Source organism: Python bivittatus, unplaced genomic scaffold, assembly GCF_059951505.1.
Source record: "Python bivittatus isolate LINGU-HERP-01145 unplaced genomic scaffold, Pbiv_v1 ctg000790_np1212, whole genome shotgun sequence".
Lineage (NCBI taxonomy): Eukaryota > Metazoa > Chordata > Lepidosauria > Squamata > Pythonidae > Python > Python bivittatus.
Genome location: NW_028277110.1, coordinates 2024860 through 2044598, shown reverse-complemented (window position 1 = coordinate 2044598; position 19739 = coordinate 2024860). Strand labels below are relative to the sequence as shown.

Sequence of the window (19739 nt, the reverse complement as noted above, 5' to 3'; positions counted from 1 at the left end):
TGCGGTCACGGTCAGACAGAAAAAGGTTGGGACTTGCTTTGCAATGTCACACTGGCCATCTGGGTTGGCCTGGCTGGACCAAGCTCATGCATTACATCATTTGTAAGAGATGGAGCTCGTGTTGGGATGTCATCACGCACATCATTTCGAGAAAACTTCAGCGTGCTGTGGATGCCCCTGATCTGGCTGGTTAATTTCTGGAAAGGCTCTGTCGGTTTGCTCTTTGCTCCGAATCCGTTCTTTGCTGAGGCTAGAATTTAGCAGCGCTGTTTCACTTCGGCTGAAAAGAAATTCTGGCCGCACCGCCTTTTTCTTCGTAAGCTTTCTGTTCTCTGTCGCACTTTCTTCAAAACCACTAAAGCTATTTTTGGTGACGTTTGCATTCCAGTTACTTAACTTGAGAAATTGAGTAAATTTCTCCAAGGGCATCTGGAGTGGGAGTGCCAGGAAGATCAAGACGGTGGCCACCGCTGCCCCCCTTTGATGGGCATCATGATGCCCTTGCCCCCCATCCCCGAAATCATTTCAGGCTGATCTCCCCACACTTGCCTATGCTTACAAGTTGTTTTTTTTCCACTGGGGGCCAGCTGTTCCCCCCCCCCCCCCGGCCACAGGTGTTAGCATTCTGCTCTTTCTCTTTGATCATTGTGGTTGGGTGCAAACATTTTGGTTTGTTGTGGGTGTTTGCTTGTTTTTTGTTTTTTTAAAGTTGCTTTGCTAATGAACATGGTAGCTGTTTGCTTTGCTGACTAAAGGAAAAAGGGAAACACCCAGACAACAAAATTTTGGGCCCGCTAATCAATAGAAATTGGATAGAAACCAGCAAAACAAGTGATAAGTGTTCATCTGTCAGTTCCTGCAAAGTGGGAGAGGCTGTATTTAAAAACAAAAAATACAAAAGGTAACTTCATTGGAGATTCCCTACATGCTTCCGGATTTACAATCTTCTGAAACAAAGATTCGAGGACGTTTCAAAAATGGAAATTTTCGTTTGCAAATCTTGTTCGCAGAGCTTACCAAATTGGAGATTTCTGCAACTGTTCCGTATTTCCTGTTCGTTCTCATTTTTCCATTTTTAATTTGTACAGAATTTGTTCTCCAGTTAGTTCAACCAAACGAGCTGCAGTGGGAAGTATACATCCAGAGGTTTTTGCCCGGAAGAGACCATTGGGAATTTCTGCTGAGGCATAATCCTGTTACATGCAGATACAGATGGAGGGAGGAACAGACAAGATGTTAGACAGTGACTATCAGAGCAAACTGGACTTAGATAGTCTTTTTTTTTTTAAGTTGCAACCTTTCGAAAGAGTCATTTGATAAAAACAACCATCCTCTCTCTCACCCTCCCTCCCTCTTATTTTTAAACATCGGTTTATCAATTTTGCAAGAACACTTCCATGGAAATTGGGGCTAAGAGTTCCAAGAAACAACGTGTTGATGTGTTTGCCTCTGCTCACACAGGGGCTGCTGGGGAGTTGAAGCTGGTCAGTTCACATCTCAACGTCGATGAGAAGTAAATGACGGGTTACCATTCTTTCCCCTGCAAGAGCCCCACTTGCTTTACACTTGGCAAGGGTGGACAGCCTTTGCCACACCCCCAGATCTCCAAAGTGATGAGGCAAAGGGGTAGAGCCACATTGTGCACATGGAAGAGCCCAGAATCTGTGTCCCCCCCCCTTGGATTTGGAGAGGGCAAATTGAAGAATACTTATTTATTTGTGATATTTTGTTATTCATTGATTGACTATGCGCTATCAAGTCATTTTCAACTCCTAGTAACCACATAGATAGATGTTCTAGAGTGCTGGGTGATGTGCCCTCCACTTTCAGTGGGTTGATTAAGTGCCATCAAATTGGTGTTGACTCTTAGCGACCCCATAGATAGATTTTCCCCATGACAATCTATCCCTAACTGGTTCTTTCAGGCCTTCCAAAGGTGCCTCATCACCACTGGAACTGAGTCTATCCACCTTGCTGCTGGTTGTCCTCTTCTTTTTCTTTCCACCTTTGCCAGCATTAGAGCCCTTTCCAGAGAGCTGGTCTTTGCATAATGTGTCTGAGGTAGGATAATGTAAGCCTGGTCATTTATGCCACTAGTAGAACTCTGGGTTGATTTGTTCAACGACGCTTTGCTTTGTTTTCTTGGCTGGATATTCTGTTATACTTAGGTTTATACCAACAGTTTTTTTGTTTTCCACCCTAAGAAAGATGAAGAAATGGGCCATCAGGTTTTAGCAATGTCTGTCCGAGGGGATTCCAGTAGGCTGCTTAAGGACTGGGACTGTCTCTGGTGGAAGCTCATTCTAGGATGAAAATGTGCTGGGTCGTACATGGCTTGTTGAACATACATGAGGAACCCTGCTGGATAAAACAAAGTGGCCAATCTAAGGAAGACCTGAGGTTTCCTACCGGGTTTATCCCTTTCATTTATTTATCACAGCCACAATATACCCATGTGGAATCTTTACAAAAACTCCTAAATACACCCTGCAAAATAGCCCAGTGAACTTTCAAAAGAAGCCATATCTCATCAGGAAGCTATTTGGCATCAGCACTTGATGGCGCCTTCTTTTTTAAAAATCTGGATGACTACGGTTCAATTCGATTCCAGCTAAATATGAGGGTTTGTTTTGACTGTTTACATCTATTTAGTTGTGTTTTTAATGCTGGGCATGCAAATTTGTTCGGGAAAACAACTTCCTGAGATTTTATGATGCAGTTGGGTTGTGGCTGTCTCCAGCTGAGCAAATGAATGTTCTCCTGGGGAGAATGCTTGGGTGATGCAAGAGAAATTAATCTACATTCCTCCATTTTTATGACATGCTTAACGCTGAACGCTCTCAAAATTATAAATGTTCAGTATATGCAAGGCTGTGTAGGACCTTTTGGCTGATCGCTTGGAGAAAAGAGTCGGGGAGATTTGTAGTCGCTGTCTTCCTTTTTTAAAAGATGTCCACATACCCAGACTGAAGGCCCTTTTGTAGGCCAGGACCAGCAGCTCATAAACTGGAACAACTCTGTTGGTGAACCCAGACATTTGCATGAAAGAAAGGTTTGCTGGGGATTATGGGAGGAAGCTAGATTTGAGGGGGTTGGTGTAAAATACTAGAACAGCCCTTTTGGTAGCTGGTTCTTGCACAGGATATGGGCTGTTTGTGTTGTTGTTGTTTTAAAAATGAGTTATTTCAAGCTTGCTCTTTCCTTGACCTCAGGATCAGCATGCTTTTGTTTGTTGATGTCATTTCTATAGTTACACTGGCAGTTAATATACTGCCTTTCGTATTTGGGGCCCTCATTTCCAGAAATAGCTAGATAGGGCAGAGTTAATAGCTGGTGGCTGCAGACATGAATCATAAGTATGGTGGCCGGGGAACAGCGGAAGGACTGTCAGGAACAAGACCTCAGATGGTGGTTTTTCATCTGGAGACTTCAGTGACTGTGTTGTTGGGGGCTCAGTAAATGGCTTGAAAGGGAAAGAGGTTTGTAGGAGGAGAGATATGGACAAGGAGAGGCAATGGGGTGACAATTAGATGAGGAAAATGGGGTGATCCAGTTTTAGAACTGTCCATTTCCTTCCAGAGTGGACAATCTGATCCTGATGCGTCCCTAGAGAATCACTCCTGAAATGCTTGGATCAGCCTGTACAGAGGGGAGAAACAGAAGTATCTAGAACTAAACCACTGCACTTACCATGTTGCTAATTGCAATAAGAGGGACAGAATGAAAGCCCCATGGATATTTGGAGCAGGGAACAGGACTGACCTAAGAAAAGGTCAGCCTCCTTTCTGCTAATGTGCATCTCTGAGGCCAGTTTATACCTCTCCAACCTGGTCACCTTCCAGAGGATTCGATTCCCATAGATTTCCAGGAACATTGTGATTGCTACATATCCATAGGGCACCTTAGAAATAGAAAAGGGGGGGGGGAAATCCAAATCAGGAGAAATGCTTTATTTCTTTATTATTGTTAGACTGCCACGATCTTATGGCTCTTTTAAAAGAATAAAACATCCATAGGACAGTAATATACTAAAAATATAACAAAACCATAAAACAGCATAATTGTTAAATTGAAAACCAGGACAGTGAAAGAATAACCAGTAACAATTCCTATGGCGCTGTCCTAGATAATAGAAAAAAGCTGCTCAAAGAGATCTGTTGTAACCAGCTTCTGGAAAGTCAGCATGGTCTGGCCAAACTGAAACTCTTATCGGAAGCTATTCCACAAATATGGACCACAGCAGAGAAGCATTTCCTCCTAGCCTTGCCCTCACCCCTCAATGACATGATGGTGGGAAACTACTAATGGCTTTTCCTGGTTGAAGAAGGGAGTCTTGAACCTTGTGATAAGGTCCCTGCTCTAAACACCCAAACAGAAACGGTAGGATGCCGGAATGCAGTTCCACCTGAATCACATGACGTGTTCTTCCGTTCTTCCTAGATTACCCCAAAGCTTGGCCAGATTTTTAAAAAACAGAGTACCAACGGGACTTCTGAACTCTTTCCTTTATTTTGGACAAATACAGTTGTCAAAACATAGCAGGGGTTCCCTTCATTTCAAGGTAGCGTAACCCCAGAAAAAGCCATCTCAAGATACAATTCTTAAAAACCCTCCTTCCCAAAAAATCAAGGGAAATAAAACGGTATCTTGGCCCTCCCCATATATGGGGTATAGCTCCACCAGCCTTGCATCATTAACCCTGGCTCCCAAATGTTCAGCTGGACCCTAGTTAACAAAAGTCTACTCACTCATGTGTTAAATTGCCGTCATCCAGAGGAGAATTTATTAGCTAATATAGAACCTTCCCCTCCAGCACTGAGAGCAGGCAGGCATTTAACAACAATACAGCTTCCTCCTGTGTGTGTGTGTGTGTGGAGGAGGTGTGTATTCCAAGCACTGAAACCTGCACTTTCGTAAGTGCTGCTAACTGTTGTAAAGGTTAATGATCCAAAGACTCTCTTGGGTTGTGTTCTTTACTCAAAATACTTCTCTGTTTACTTTCTTTTTCTGTTGATTTAGTTACAGACAACCAGCTCTTGATTTTCTGCTGCTGTTTATGTAGCCCCTCTTTCTCTTTCCTCCATAGAGACAGCTGTTCCTATGTGATTGTAGGGTTGCTAGTTCCTTTATTTATGGAGTACACGAGTTCAGCGCACTTAGTTTTTCTGCCCAAGGTTGTGCCTGTCTCATGATGCCTTGTCCATGCCTCTACATCAGCCTGCACCCCCAGTGGTGCCTTCCAGATGCAGGAGGACCTGCTGGCTCAGAGTTCTGGGGTTTGTAGTCCATACATACCTGGAGGGCTTCGGCTTTGGGGAAGAGGAAGACTGTCTGGCATGGCTCAGAGTTCATGAAAAAAATGTCCAAAGTTCTGGCTGTCGAGACAGCCACCAGGTTTGTGAGTCATAGTCTAGCTTTTACAACATCTAAGATGGGTGGCAGTTTCATTATATTTATGCTGCACCATACTGTTTGAATGACTAGCTCTCCTCATTTAAAAACTGCTACTTTATGTAGTTCGGGTCCCCCCAAGTTGGTTTTTGTATGTGAGTGAGTTTGCACGTTTTCACTGGGTGGTGGGGTGTGAGTGAGGTTATTGAGATATATGACATTATAATTTCCAGAAGATCAATATAGCTTCAGTTATGTGGCCTAACTCAGGCATTCGGTAGTTATACTATGTTGGAATCCACAGTTCCTTGGATGAAGGCCAGAACTTAACTAATTGCCATCAATTAAGCCAACACATGCCATTTTGACCTGTCTCTAGTAATACCTTGTAGTTCTTCCAAGATCAGTCATGTACTCTCTTTGATATACCCCCTTTATTCACTGTCTTCCCCCTCAGCTTCATTCAGCTGTGCCAAATCTAACAGGTTTTCATAGTCCATCATCTGCTTGCATCACATGCTCCAAATATCTGTGTTTCTGCTTGCTGATCATCCTCTCAAGGGAGCAGTTAGTCCTTATTTGGTCCAAGATCCATCGATTGGCTCTTCTTGCAGTCCATAATCGTAATCATCACCAGATCATAATCTGAACGCATCCGTCTTCTTTTTCTCACTGTTTCTTTCTCATGTCCAGCTTTCACAGAAAGATCATGCTTTAATTATGGCAATCTTTGTTGTCACAGAAATATCCTTATCTTGTCTAAGTTAGGCTTTGCTTTCCTTCCTAGGATTAATCTCCTCTTTACTTTCCCACCACACTGTCCATCGTTATCTCTTCTTGACAGGTTAAATCCTTACTGTGCTACCCAGAGAGCTCAGGTAGGCAGGGAAAGATTTCTACCTGGGAAACTTTGAAGAGCCATCACCAGCTGAACAGACCAGACTTTCCTAAACAGATGTTTTCTAGATATGTGCAGCTACAGTACCCATCCTCAGCCAGCCAGCCAGCCTATCCGCTGCTTAGAAACCTGAAAAGATATATATCACACTGCAGGGTTTGGTTGTTAATCCTACTGGACCTCATTCTGAAATGTTTTGTACTCCTTAGAGGAATAACCTGATTCCAAAGGAGGATTTTGTTTTTTTTTTTTGGAAATTTATACAGACACAGAAAAATGCAGAGGAACCCTGCTCCCCCAGATTTGTATTCCCCAGTCTGCAGGCTATGACCAAGTATGAGTGAAAGGGAGGTGGGATAGAAAGAAACCAAAATGTGTACCAGCCAATTTGATTTGTTTCTAAAATTCTGTCCATCTGTCCATCTGTCTGTCTAGAGTAGTATTTCTCAACCTCAGCAACTTTAAGATGTGTGGCTGGGGGAATTCTGGGAGTTGAAGTCCACACATCTTAAAGTTCCTGAGGTTGAGAAACACTGCTCTAGAGATATGCATATACTTAACTGGCATTTGAATTGAACCATCTCCACTTATTCCATCTCCATCCAATACTTTGCATGATTGTTCTGTTGTGTGATCCTGTTTGTTTCCAGTGTCATGTCTGCCTTCCAGATATTTGCATGTCACTCTGTTGAAAATGTTTGCTTCTATGTACCGGGGAAGTATTAGTGTAACTCTTGCTTATGGCGATCTGGATTTTTTTTTTTTAATCAACTTTTCGGTGGAAGTATACTTTCTGATTTATCACAGACCACTTCATATGGCCCCTGGGTATTAAGTTGATACGCATTAATATTTTGTTCCTTTGGGCACCATGATCAGCCTAGCTCATGAATGAATCTTAGTTTTCCACCATGAACTCTGCCACGGAGTTCAGTTCTGCACTCATCCATAGAATGCATGGTTGTCTGATAATGAGAAAAATGGCAAAACATGGTGTCATAGCACCACAACACAAACCCCAACTTTTCATACTTGTATCGCAACATCAGGGATAAGAGTAAAAATCATATTTGCATCACGATGCTCCAGTCTACATTTCCTAATTGCCCCTTCTGCAGATGCTTATGGATGACCAAGGGTCTGTTGTCCTTTCTCATCTAAGTCTTCTTCACACTGTGATGATGAAGGTCAGATGTGGAGAGGAGACTGACTCTATCTTCACCATCTTCGAAGAAAGGCAAGATAGAAACCATGTAAATGCAACACACCAATTACAGACAACCACACCATTGTCCCCTCGCTAAGTGTTGCTGGTTGTCTTGTCTGATGTCATAAATGTTTGAGGTATCTCAACATCTCTTCTTCCTATGTTGTTTTACATAAATCACATTGTGACCTGGTTCACACATCTCATTATGTTTATAATGCAATTGATTTGGCTTTGGCTTATAGTTTTCTCTAACCCCAACAACTTGTAAACCATGTTTTATGACTTAGTGTGTTGGATGAACTCTGTTGTGCTTGATTCATCATGGTTAAGCAAATCAGGCTTAGCGCAAGGAGTGAACCCAGCCTATCAAGAAAAATAATCATGCCAGAGATTGCTGAAATATTCTTCGAAGGGATATATAGTAATATTGTTGGCACCATGTTCATAACAATGGTCCAAATGTTATTTGTGCTCATGAAATTCAGAGAGGGTGAATTTGGGTGAATACAAATGGCTGTTTAACCTGAGACAACTTGTAAACTTATGGAGATGTATCTACAATCATTAACAATCTAGTGGAGAGCCAATTTAACAATTGATGGAGAGCCCTCGATTTTATTGAGACCACGATTGGTAACACTGGATTAGGAGAACTGTATTGAAATATCTTCATCAGGTTATGCCGTGAGTTTACAGGAAGCATCATGGGCTAAAGGTCATGTCATCTCTGCTTTTTGGTAGAGCTGTTTAAATAACAATTGAGTATCTTTCCTTTATTGTCTTCTTTTCTCATTTACCCCAGATCAGGATTTCTCAACCTTGGCAACTTTAAGACATCTGGACTTCAGCTCCCAGAATTCCCCAGCCAGAATTCTGGGAGCTGAAGTCCACACGTCTTAAAGTTGACAAGGCTGAGAAACCCTGCCATCAGTTAAGCAGAAAACAAAGGGGAAAAAAAATGTTTTGCAGTTACCAGGGAACAGTTGCAAATATTCTGAAAAAGTAAGTCTGGCTGAGATTCCTAAAACAGAGGCCTGCATTATGGGCACTAAATGCACTTTATTATATGCAAGAGGGGCACATTGGAGAAGGCTGATGGTGTCTCCTGTTTGTTCCCTGAGTTTCTTTCCACTTAGTCACCCAGTAACTCCTTTCTCCTCTCTGAAGCCAGCCTGACAGAGCCAGCTATCTATCACGTCAAGCCAGCCCTCCCTACACAATGGCCGGAAGTTATTCCAACTCTCAGACAATTCCCGTTTCTATCTCGAGAAGAGCAAAAGGTCAAAAAACATCAGGCTGCAACTTTTGCCAGCAATAGCAACATGGGCAGTTACAGAAGTCCAAGCAGCGAGGTGATGTGGTAAGCAACTTTCTGGGTCCCTCCTGCTCCTGCCTGCCCTTCCTCACCAGCTTTCTGTTCACTGCACCATTGACACAGCCGTTCCAGGGGAAGGAAGGTTAGCCCCAACAGCAGCCATAGTTGATTCGTTGGCTGACTTAATTTTCTTCCCGGTGTGTTTTGCATCATGGTGCCAGAGGTCCACTGACGTTCTTCCACTCGAGACCTTTTGGAGTCCATAAATAACCTTTCTGTGGCTCCCAGCATGAGTGGGACCTAAATGTTGGGTCCTTTTTTGTATTTTTAGGCACTGAAGGGCAGTTCATGTACTAATGAATACCTTAAGCCTGGTGGAAGTCAAACTACCTCTTTTACACCTTAATGTTCCTCAGCCTTCTTCCTAATGCAGGTTCTGCACATGTCTCAAGAGCGGTCTGCCAGTGCAAAATCTGGTACAGCCTCCAAGCTGACAGAAGTTCTATGCCTCTGGCACAGTGAATTGAGTGAACCTGGCTGTTGTGGCTTTTAGATCATGATTTATGGTTTAGCCTGATGTGTGGACGTCACTAGGGTACATGAGAGAGAGCATGGGGTGCAGTTGGACTGAAGTATGTTTCAGTGTCTGCCTACACTCCATGCTCTAATCTCTCATTTCATGGTGTATTGTGATAAAAATGCCCCGGTTTGATTAATGCGAGTTTCTCATTAAATCTTGACTGGGAAGCTGTGGTTACCAGGTTTGGAACAAATAATCTCAGACCATGTTTTGAAGTTGCTCTCATATGTTTGTTCAATGTGAACTGATAACTATGAGTTGTAGTCAGTTATTTAAGTAATTTATTAAGCTGAATATACATATGTAATCATATATATAATCATAATATATATATACATAATACATAATATATAATCATCTAACACAGTGGACTATAAACCATCTGGTTTTTTTACCCCCTAGGACTGCAGTCTTAGTGTATATCCACTTATCTAGGAATAAGCCCCACCAAACTCAAATAGACCTTGTTTTCAGATGACACGTAGAATCATGTGGTGTATAAAATTATCCTTCATGGGTTCGGTTTGCAAGTTGTTATCTCTGGAATGGCTGAATGTAGGAAAGCAAGTCTTATCCAAGCCAGCATCCTCCAAAAGGGTTGGCCATGCTGGTTCCTCTAAATGGGTTGGCCACATTGGTTGGAAAGCTATAGCTCCTGATTGTCTGGAGGAGGCAAGTTGGTGAAAACTGCAATTAGAGATTTAGGAATGGAAGGGGGTAGAGGGTGGGTAGGAATCCAAGCAAATAGTCTTTTTCACCAAAGAAATTGAAAAGTAATATTACCAATGTTATTGACTTATTTGGCATATAATCTTGTGCTGGGAGCATTACATTTAAACAAATGTAATAAGAGTATGTGCCATTCCAGGTCAGACCGACTTTTAACATTTCCAGTGTTTTTTGTTTTAAATATAATTTTATTGAAGAATTTTTAACAAGATAAAAACAATACAAATATTAGAAAAGAAACAAAGAAAATAAGAAAGAATAGTGAATAAGCAAGAAATAGAAAAGAAAAAGAGGGAGAGAGAGAGAGGAAGGAAGGAAGGAAGGAAGGAAGGAAGGAAGGAAGGAAGGAAGGAAGGAAGGAAGGAAGGAAGGAAGGAAGGAAGGATGGATTATAAAGAAGCAGCTTCTGAGCTATTTGACAGTGGTTATAAATGTAATATTTAATGTTTCCAGTGTTCTTTGAGTGCTCCACTGGAAGCCAGGAAAAAGAGGAAGCAAGGACCCAGGTAGATGTGAAAAGAGAAGGCTACTTTTTTTCTTTTTCTTTTAACTTTTACACTTTGGACTCTCCCTACTGCTCCAGCAGAAGGTGTGATCCACCTGCAGATCTTCTGAGGGTCATGGGTGAATGACAGTGGAATAGCTATATTATAGTACTGGCAGAATGCTTTGAGAACAGCCATAGTGTGAGATGATGATACCTGCATTCCAAGTAGAAGGTTTCACTTTCACTTCTAGCATCTCCATGTTCAGCTGGGAAAAGCTTCTCTCTGAACCCTTGCAGTGTAGAAATGATACCAAGATAAAGGGATCGGTGATTTGACTCTGTATAGGCTTATTCCCTTCCCTTCTAAAATTATACATGGAAAGTAAAAAAAGGGGCCTTTTATGGCATGTTGGCTGTGTTTATACACTGCACTAAATCACAGGGTGATTTGGTTTCAGCTTGGCGTGATATATGAACCTACTGTGTGTATTGCAGCTTAGTGGTATGTGCAAACCGGATCATTATGGCATGTTCAACAATTTAATTTAAAAACTTAGCTTAAGCTTATGAAGGAATGATCATTATGATTGTTTTCTCTGATCATTATGACTTTAATCTGTCTGACACCCCATCAGAAGCATTTTGAAATAGATATTCAACCATGATGGGCCCTATTGCTGGGCAGAGTGAGGTGGCAACCTTGGGTGGCTGATGCTGAGCAGCAAAGAATGGACTCACACTTCTGTGATCCATGACTTTCTCTTGGCCCTCAAACCCAGCTCCAATCCTCAACAAGAGAAGACTGCCCCATTACCAGTAGTCAGAGAAAGAGACATCTGTCATTTTTGAACATGACATCCAGGTCTTCTTTGAACAACTTGCCTTTGCTTCAAATAGCAAAGGGTATTCTCCCTTTTAGATTTGGCAAGTTTTAAGGGTGATCAAAATGCTGGTCTAAATGTATGCTGAGATGACTTATCTTCATCTCTCATTCTGTAAGACCAACCAGACGATGATATCCTGAACCTTCATATGTTTAGCATTATGATTTTGGTGCTGGGGAAAAGAAGCAGCAGAGTGGAGAAGGATAAGGGAGTCATAGGATGTTGTTAAGAAGCAGGGGCCTACAGAGCCCCATCAAGTGGGCCAAGATCTTTGGACCATCTTCCGCAAGTGCTACATAATGAAAGTGCATGACACCATGTTTCTGTGACACAGCGTGACTTTAACAGCCACACCAGAATAACCAAAAGGATTCATCTGGAATTTCACAGACAGTATAGATTTTTCATGAAAGCAGAAGACATTTCACAGAGGTGTTCTTTGGATGCCTTGACAAGGGGTTGTCTCATTAAGATCATTCTAATGTCTTATGTTGACTTCTGCTCTATGGAGCTATCACTGGTGGTTACCACATTAAATGTTTTATACAAACTGAGGCTTACATGCCATAACAGGAACCACCAGCTTTCCAGATGCTGAACCACAGCTCCCAGCATCTCTCTTCTTTGGCTTTGCTGGTTGTGGCTGCTGGGGATTTTAGTTCAGCAAATATTTGGAGAACCAGAGGATCCACCTCCCCCTTCTGCAGTTTGTAACAAGGAGACAGGAGCTAGTGATTGATTTGCCAGTTGAAGAACCACAGACGTTGTCAAGATAGCAATTGTACTACCGTTTTTCTTTTTTTAAGGGTGATATTTTGAGGGAGTCCTCAGCTGACAGAATCACTTTGCCCAATTTCCTGTTTATGTTCCTCTGCTTCAGTGCCTTAGCATTGTGTGAGCAGAGACAGTTACAATACTCTTTGCTGTCTGTAGAGTTAAAACGCTGAAACAGCCAAATAATGACAAAGGAAGAGTCCATCTCCAATAATTATCGGTGAATTGGGAATCAGGTGTTCTGCATTTGCTGAGAAAAATAAAACATTGGCCTGCACGAATGGGCTGATGCCTTTGAAAGACAGCTGTTGCCTGGGAAGAGCTGTTTGCCTGGTGAATTTAACCCTTTATTGTAATGCCTGTGCAGGGATTACAAAACTCTCATCCAGTTATTTCTCCTCCTTTCTTCTTCTTCCTCCTCCTCCTCCTCCTCCTCCTCCACCACCACCACCACCAAATTCTTCTTCCTGTTCCCTTCTCAATACAGCTAGCCCTCCTCTTACTCTGATTCTATCCTGTGTTTTTCCTTTTTTTCTTGTTTGCTGCTTCTGCTGCAAGAAGGGAGAGAAGTGTGTGGCTGTGTGGGTATGTGTGTATAAGAGAAAGAAGGGTTGATGTATGCAGATGGAGGATGAGTTAACGTTACAAATGAGGTACCTTATGTGCAGGCAATTAATTTGAATAATATATTATTAATTCAGTGACTTATGTTTATCCTGCTTATATCCTTTTCCAGGGTGTGACTTCTGGCATACATATATGTACACATGTGCACACTTTTCTAGGGGAAGGTGAATTCCCAGGAGTGGTTTCTGATGGGGATGGTAATCTTAGGTTGACATAGTTGGGAATATTAACATTGCACTGGGTTTTTGTCTGTATTTTCTATTGGGATTGGAATCATTTGGGGATGGAGATGGTGTTCTGTCTACCTGGAATAGTGTTCTCTAATGTTCTGGTCTTCAACTTCCAGAATCCTCAACCACACTGGCTAGGAATTCTGGGAACTGAACTCCAACACATTAGAATATGTTGTATTGGGAACATAAGATTAGAGCTGTGTTTCTCAACCTTGGCAGCTTGAAGATGTGTGGACCTCAACTCCCAGAATTCCCCAGCCAGCATGGCTGGCTGGGGAATTCTAGGAGTTGAAGTCCACTCATCTTCAAGTTGTCAAGGTGGAGAAACACTGGATTAGAGCGTCAAGTCTACAAGTAGGAAAACCCATCTCCAAATGTGCAGTCTTTATGCTCCAGTCTTTCCCCCTTTGATTACTATATAGATTTTTTTCTTGGTTTTGATAAGCTACAGAAAATTGCAGAGGGTCTTATAAACAAGCAGGCAAGTCAACAGCACCCTCCTCAGGAGAATTTTGAAAAGAATTTGCACTGGTGGGAGTTGATGCCATATTTTCAAAAGGCTTCTTCTCATCCCCAGGGGATCCCCTGGGGAGTGAGAGGAGAAGTCATGCCATCACATGACATCACGGTGGCTTGTCCGGGGCACTTCCTTTCACAATGATTAATTTGTACGATTTGCAAGATGGTGTTCCCGAAAGACACCAGTTTCCTGTGATTCCCGCGGGCTGGGCTTGAAGAAAATTCAAATGTAAACTATTTGAAGGATAGCCAGATGTCTCTTTCTGACTATAGGCCAACTGTGGGCAACCATTGGCCATAGGTTTCAAGGGGCCCTTTTTTGTGGGTCCTCCAGTGCTCCCTGCCCAAAATAGATAATCTTAATTCCCATCATTTTAAACTGGGCAATGCATGAAAATCCGCTGTCCCTAGGAATTAGGCTCACCGGGGAGAAGATAAGTCCCCAAAATTATCATACAAGCTTCAAGACTGAGAGGGAGATTTCAGTCTGTTTTTTTCCAAGGTCTACTGTAACCCTTAACACTACGTTGACTTCCCATCAGCAGGATCTTTATCTTATATCAGTATAGTCACTCGATGCCCTCAATGAACTGACCAGCAGCTCACAAAGCTTATGCCTTTCAATAACATCTGATGGTCCAAAAAGGTTCTCCCAGATTCCTCCTGATGTTTTGCCCCCATAGACTAACACGGTTCTCCTCCCGCCGTGTCTTAAAAAGAAGTACAGTAGTTCTAAAGTTAGCAGGAATAACATATTTGTCAGAGGGACGCAGGTCCTGAAAATATTTATCTGTGGATTTATATAAAACAAGTACATGCACCCGATACGTATGCTGCCATAACTTCCACAGCATCCTGTGTAGCTTTTTCCAGATAAGTCATTACGCGACAAAGACTCCATCGTTTTCCACTCCGCTGTATGCTGATGTGCTCAAAGGAATCCATTCTCCGGACGAGGAATTGGCAAGTTTACGAAACTCTCTCTTAGTTGTTTCTTTCCTGGCGTTTAAAATATACAAAGGGGTACAGATTGAGGCCTGCCCTTTGTGACAACCATGTGGTCTTTTCCTGTTGGTTCCAGTTTGATTCTGGTATAATTCAAAGTTCTTGTTGCTCTGAGTTTATTCTGAGCATGTGGCCTTTTGTCTCTTCTTTTCTTGGCATACTGCATCTCGTCTTGTTTGACCAATGAGAAATGGAGTCATCCTGCTCTTCTTCAAAATCAGGTCCCCTCTGCTTGATTTTCTTTCCAGCGTTCATTGTATAACAAATACGGGAATGTTCTTTGCCAGCTGTTTCCTAGCAGTGGAGGTATATCAAATCCAGTAGGGAGATATTTTCACCCCTGATATTTTTAAATGATCTAAGGTTGTTGTTTTTTTTTTAATTTCTGGCTCATAAAAATAATTTCTGAGTTCTTGGAATATGCCAGGGGCATCTTTCCTCCTCCTGTACCTGCCAAGGGGAACGACAACACATTGTTATTCTATGACAGGATGGGGAATCTGTAATTCCAGGGTTGAAAGAGGCCTACCACACCTTCTTTGTGATTGCTGAAAGTTGATAGTATAGTTTTCTGCCATCTTGAAATGGGAAACACAAAAAATGAGAGGGTTAAGCCACAAAAGTAAGGAAAAAATTCCAGCCACTAAGGCTATGAAAAGTTAGAACATGCTGCGACATCTAGACTTCATCTTGTGGACCCATCCTTTGAAAAAGTTTAGCTTTATCTTACACTGAAGGGTCCTCATCTTGCTTTTATAAATGACAAGGTGGTCACTAAGATTGCCCTTGGCTGGGAATTCCTACTGCTGAAATCTGAGTTATCTGGTGAGCTCCAACTTGGAGAAGACTTCAGACAAAAGAACCGTAGCTGAACCAGTCCTTCTACCCTGCAGATTTTGAAGAAATATTTCTCAACTTTAGCACCTCCTAGGAGTGGTGTTGGGGGGGGTGGGGTGTTTATCAGAAGTGCTGCTTTAGATGATAACAGAAGCACCACATTTGGTGAACCACAAAATACTCAGGGCTGGTTGGAATGGATGGGCTGTCTCTCAGAATTAGTAAGCCAAGCACTGTTTGTCATGGTTTGCACAGTATGACTTTAGCTTTTGCATCCAAAAAAAAAAAAATCCAGTCTCAAGCCAACTGGTGGCATTTGGGCTCTTCTTTTCAGTTAATCTATTGTCTCTGGGTATGGAGAGTTTGTTCCACCAGGGTTTAGTTTGCTGCTGTGTGAATGACTGGCCTGTTCACTTGGGTTGTATTAGCTCAGAGCTTTCTTCCTTAAGAGATGCTTTTCTCATATGACCTTGTCGTTGTGCAATGCGGCCATCCCCCAGGAACTGGTATTGCAGCTTTCTTCCCTGAGTTTAGCAGAGGAACTGAGTCTTTCCCAAGTTCAAACCGTCAGTCGTCCAAGTTCACTGGCAGGGGCCTTTCTCAGATCTTCTCCTTGAGGATGGCTGGTTGGTTTTAAATCAGAGATGCTGGGGTTGAACCTCAACACGTTGCAAAGCATACGCTCTGCTACCGATTGACCACCCAGAATCGGGGGACAAAGCAGTCGAGAAATAAAGAGTTGACTACATAGTGGTTTTTGTCTGTTTTCAAATTGCCTGCTTGCGTGAAATTGGTTTTATTATAATGCTTCCCAGGGTGGTTCATAATGTGTGGAAACCATAGACAGGGGTTTTCCACATACCCGATCATTGTTCAGTGGGTGCAGAGTGCGACCTATAGCCTTAGGAACTTTAATAAGAGCTCAGAAGCTGGATGGTGCAAGAGTGAGATCAGGATTTGTTCCGCCTAGTTGCGATTAGTTTGAATACCTTAACTCACCTCTGCCATTATTTTAATCATGGATTGGTGCTAAGTTTTCACTAGTGGCTTCTTTTAATCCTAGTTTGTTGTGATATCAAACCCAAACCCAAGTTTATTTCTGGATTGGGTTTCTGGTTTGCTCTTGCATGCTTGCCCCTGTTTGGAGGTGCTCAAAGAAAAAGGAGGGGAAGTCATCTAAGATCTGGCAAAACAAGGCATTGTTATTTTGTTTTCAAGGGGAACATTAACTTGCTCAGCAACCCCTCCCTAAAACAGATCCAGGTTTAGCATTAGAGTTTGTAAATGCAGTTGTTCGGGTAATTGAAGGCGGTGGTGCAGATAAACAAGCAAAAATATAGAGAGGATAAGCAGACAGTGAGATAGCAAGTTTCACTCTGAAATCCTTTTTTTAACAAGTGTGGGTTTTTCATAACTGTTTGCGAAGGGTCAGTGCAGATTAATATAGAGTCATGTTGGCTCTCTGGTTTGGCTGCAGTCATTTTTGGAAGGCTGCTCTTACGCTAACAAAAGCAAGGGTCAGAAAATGCATAACACAGATATGCATCAAAGCCACCAAGCAATTAGGCACTCATTTCCCGAAACCGCAAAATGGATGTCATGATTCTTCTCCCAGCCAGCTCAAGAAAGCACAAACTGCATTCTGTCTAGTCTGCTTTGACAGTGACAAAGACAGCTAAGGACAAAGGTCTAGCAGTCTGTCTCTAATGCTTGCCTAATGGATTTTGGTTTGCCAAGTCCAGTCAGGCACAACTGAAGTCCTGCAGGCATTCAGCACCTTGGGAAGAAGAACCACAGGAGGGAAAAGCTTGAAGCATTTTCATCTGTTGTATTTTGGATGTCTTCTGAGTGTTAGTGGGCAAAGGTCTTAATGACAAAGCCACCTCTGTGCATAGAACAGCAGGCATTGATGTGACCACCAGCAGGTACTCGGTTACATGACAGCTTGGCCTCCCCCTTAAAAACATGATACAATGTTGAAGATTTTGGTGATCCTTCAATATATTGTGCAAGAATGCCAACATTTCACTGATATTATGAAAGAAGTTGGTCCCATGTGAAGTCTCAGAAGATTTGACAGTAGTTCATAAGGTCTCAGAAGACCTTGTTGAAATGTTAAAAGGCTTTATTGGTCTTTTGAGGAGGGACTTGGAGATGAAAGTCATGGCTGACACGATGGAGAGGCTTTCTATGTGATTTGGAAGCCATAATTTAAGCAAACTTTGTGATACTTAACCCTTCCAGCTTGAACAATTCAGCGGTGGGGACAAGAAAACTGGATCTGCTGTATGGGACACATAAATTCTGTTCCTTCTGGGTTGGGCTTCTTCTGAATGCAAAGGCATGGAAGAAAATCCTCTTCAGGGTGGTAAGAGCTGTTTCTTGCTCCTATGTTTTATGCCAAATGCAGTATTTGTGCCCGTTATGAATTTAGCCTTCTCCTTGAATGACAGAGATGGGAGGAGCAGAAACCCCCAGACCTGATACTCATCTACTTTTGGTTTTATGCTTGTGGTTTTTTTGTGTACTTCCAGGAAACATAATCCAAGGGCTCAGCAGAGCGTTTCTGCATGGGACCTGCCTTCCCCAAGTTGATGCTCTGCAGATGGGCTGAGATTCCAAGTCCCAGAATTCTCTCTCCCTCCCCAAGGTGGTACTTAAAGACATGGGGAGGGCCTTCTTAGTTGTGGAACCCCATTGTAGAATGCCTTCTGCCCAGATTCTCCACACTTATAATAGGCTTATTTTTGCTCTGGTTTAAGAAGACTCAGTGGCTTACACAAAGTTTGGGATTTTTTAAGGTGTTCCCTATGGGTTTTGTTCAGTAATTGTTGGATTCTGGATCCCCCATCTTCCCTTTCTTTCTCTCCACTCTTCTTTTCTTGCAGTTGTCGAATTGTTCCTCTGACTGATGATACAGTGCTTTTCAGCGGTGTTTTGTTACTTCAGTGGGAAGAGGCTGAGAGAGATTGCTAAGCACAGACTATAAATAGTCCAAATACAGGAATAAATATGTAAATAAATAAACAAATGTGTTGTTTGTTGAAAGTCCTAGATTCAGTTGCCAGCATGTCTAGTTAAACACCTTGTGTGGTAAGTACACAGAGCCCTTTTCGGGTCAAGGGCATGCTTGGCATTTAATGGCCTGTGGATGGCTGCACTCAAACATGAGTGAGGCCAGGGCAACCCTACAACTCCATTTCAATTGTAATTCAGTTATTTTAAATTTAAATTAGTTGAGTAGAGTTCCTACTGTCACTCCTAATGTCTTTAATTGCCCCCTTTCTGTCACATAAGCCGTTGAACTTCAGTAGAGGTTCTGGAAGAGCTCAGAGATGGAGAAATCATAGGGGCAGGGCGAAGGCAGAATCCTTCTTTTCTTCTCAATAACCTTTTTCTGATGGTGATGTTTCCTTAGGCTTGGCGGAAACGCTGGTTCGTATTGCGTCAAGGCCGAATGAGTGGCAATCCCGATGTGCTGGAATATTACCGGAACAAACATTCCAAGAAGCCTATCCGAGTGATAGATCTTAACGAGTGTGAAGTAGTGAAGCACTCGGGGTCCAACTTGATCAAGAAGGAATTCCAGAACAACTTTGTTTTTGTTGTGAAAACAACGTACCGCACCTTCTACCTAGTGGCCAAATCGGAAGAGGAAATGCACGTGTGGATTCACCACATAACCCAGATCTGTAATTTTGGACATTTGGAAGACGGGACAGGTAGGAATGATGAGAAAGCCCAAATCTTGTAAAAGCAGTTCACGAATAATGTAAACCTAGATCCCGCTAAGATTGAGGTGGTGGATAAATTGCGTGCATGAATGAGTGAATGCTTGGAGAACTTTATACCATTTCCACTGTGAAATATTTACATGCTGATAAACTGTCACAGAACAATTGTTTGAAATCTCTCTCTCTCTTTTAAGGAACCCCATCCATCAAGCCCAGTGATTAACAGAATCAGTTAATTTGGTCCTTTTTGAAACTGACATTTTAAAGATGTCTGTTACAGAGAGGAAATGCTGTGCTAAAAATCCGTATGGTCATGCAGTGAGTGCTTAATTTACAGAAAAATCATACGAAGTTGGTTGGGGTAGCTTTCATGATAGAGGACCACCATTTTATAACCCCAACCTGCTTGGTATCACTGGCAGGGGGTTGGTTTTTCCCCCTTTTCTGTGGCTTCTCTTTCTTTGCCCCCAGTTGACAAAAATAGGAAGGAAAATAATGGTTCAGTAGAGGTGCAGT

General features: G+C 42.4%; 1 protein-coding gene across 2 annotated transcripts in view; it reads left to right on the top strand.

Moving 5' to 3' along the window:
• Nucleotides 1-19739, top strand: part of GAB3 (GRB2 associated binding protein 3) — a 73082-nt gene that overhangs the window by 20698 nt on the left and 32645 nt on the right. Inside the window, exon 2 of one of the 2 annotated variants that reach the window (XM_088129281.1) lies at nt 18908-19211. The exons of the other annotated variant lie outside the window; for it this stretch is intronic. Coding sequence (XP_087985407.1) covers nt 18908-19211 — 304 coding nt within the window. The remainder of the gene's footprint in view (nt 1-18907; nt 19212-19739) is intronic. 2 annotated transcript variants of the gene reach the window in all.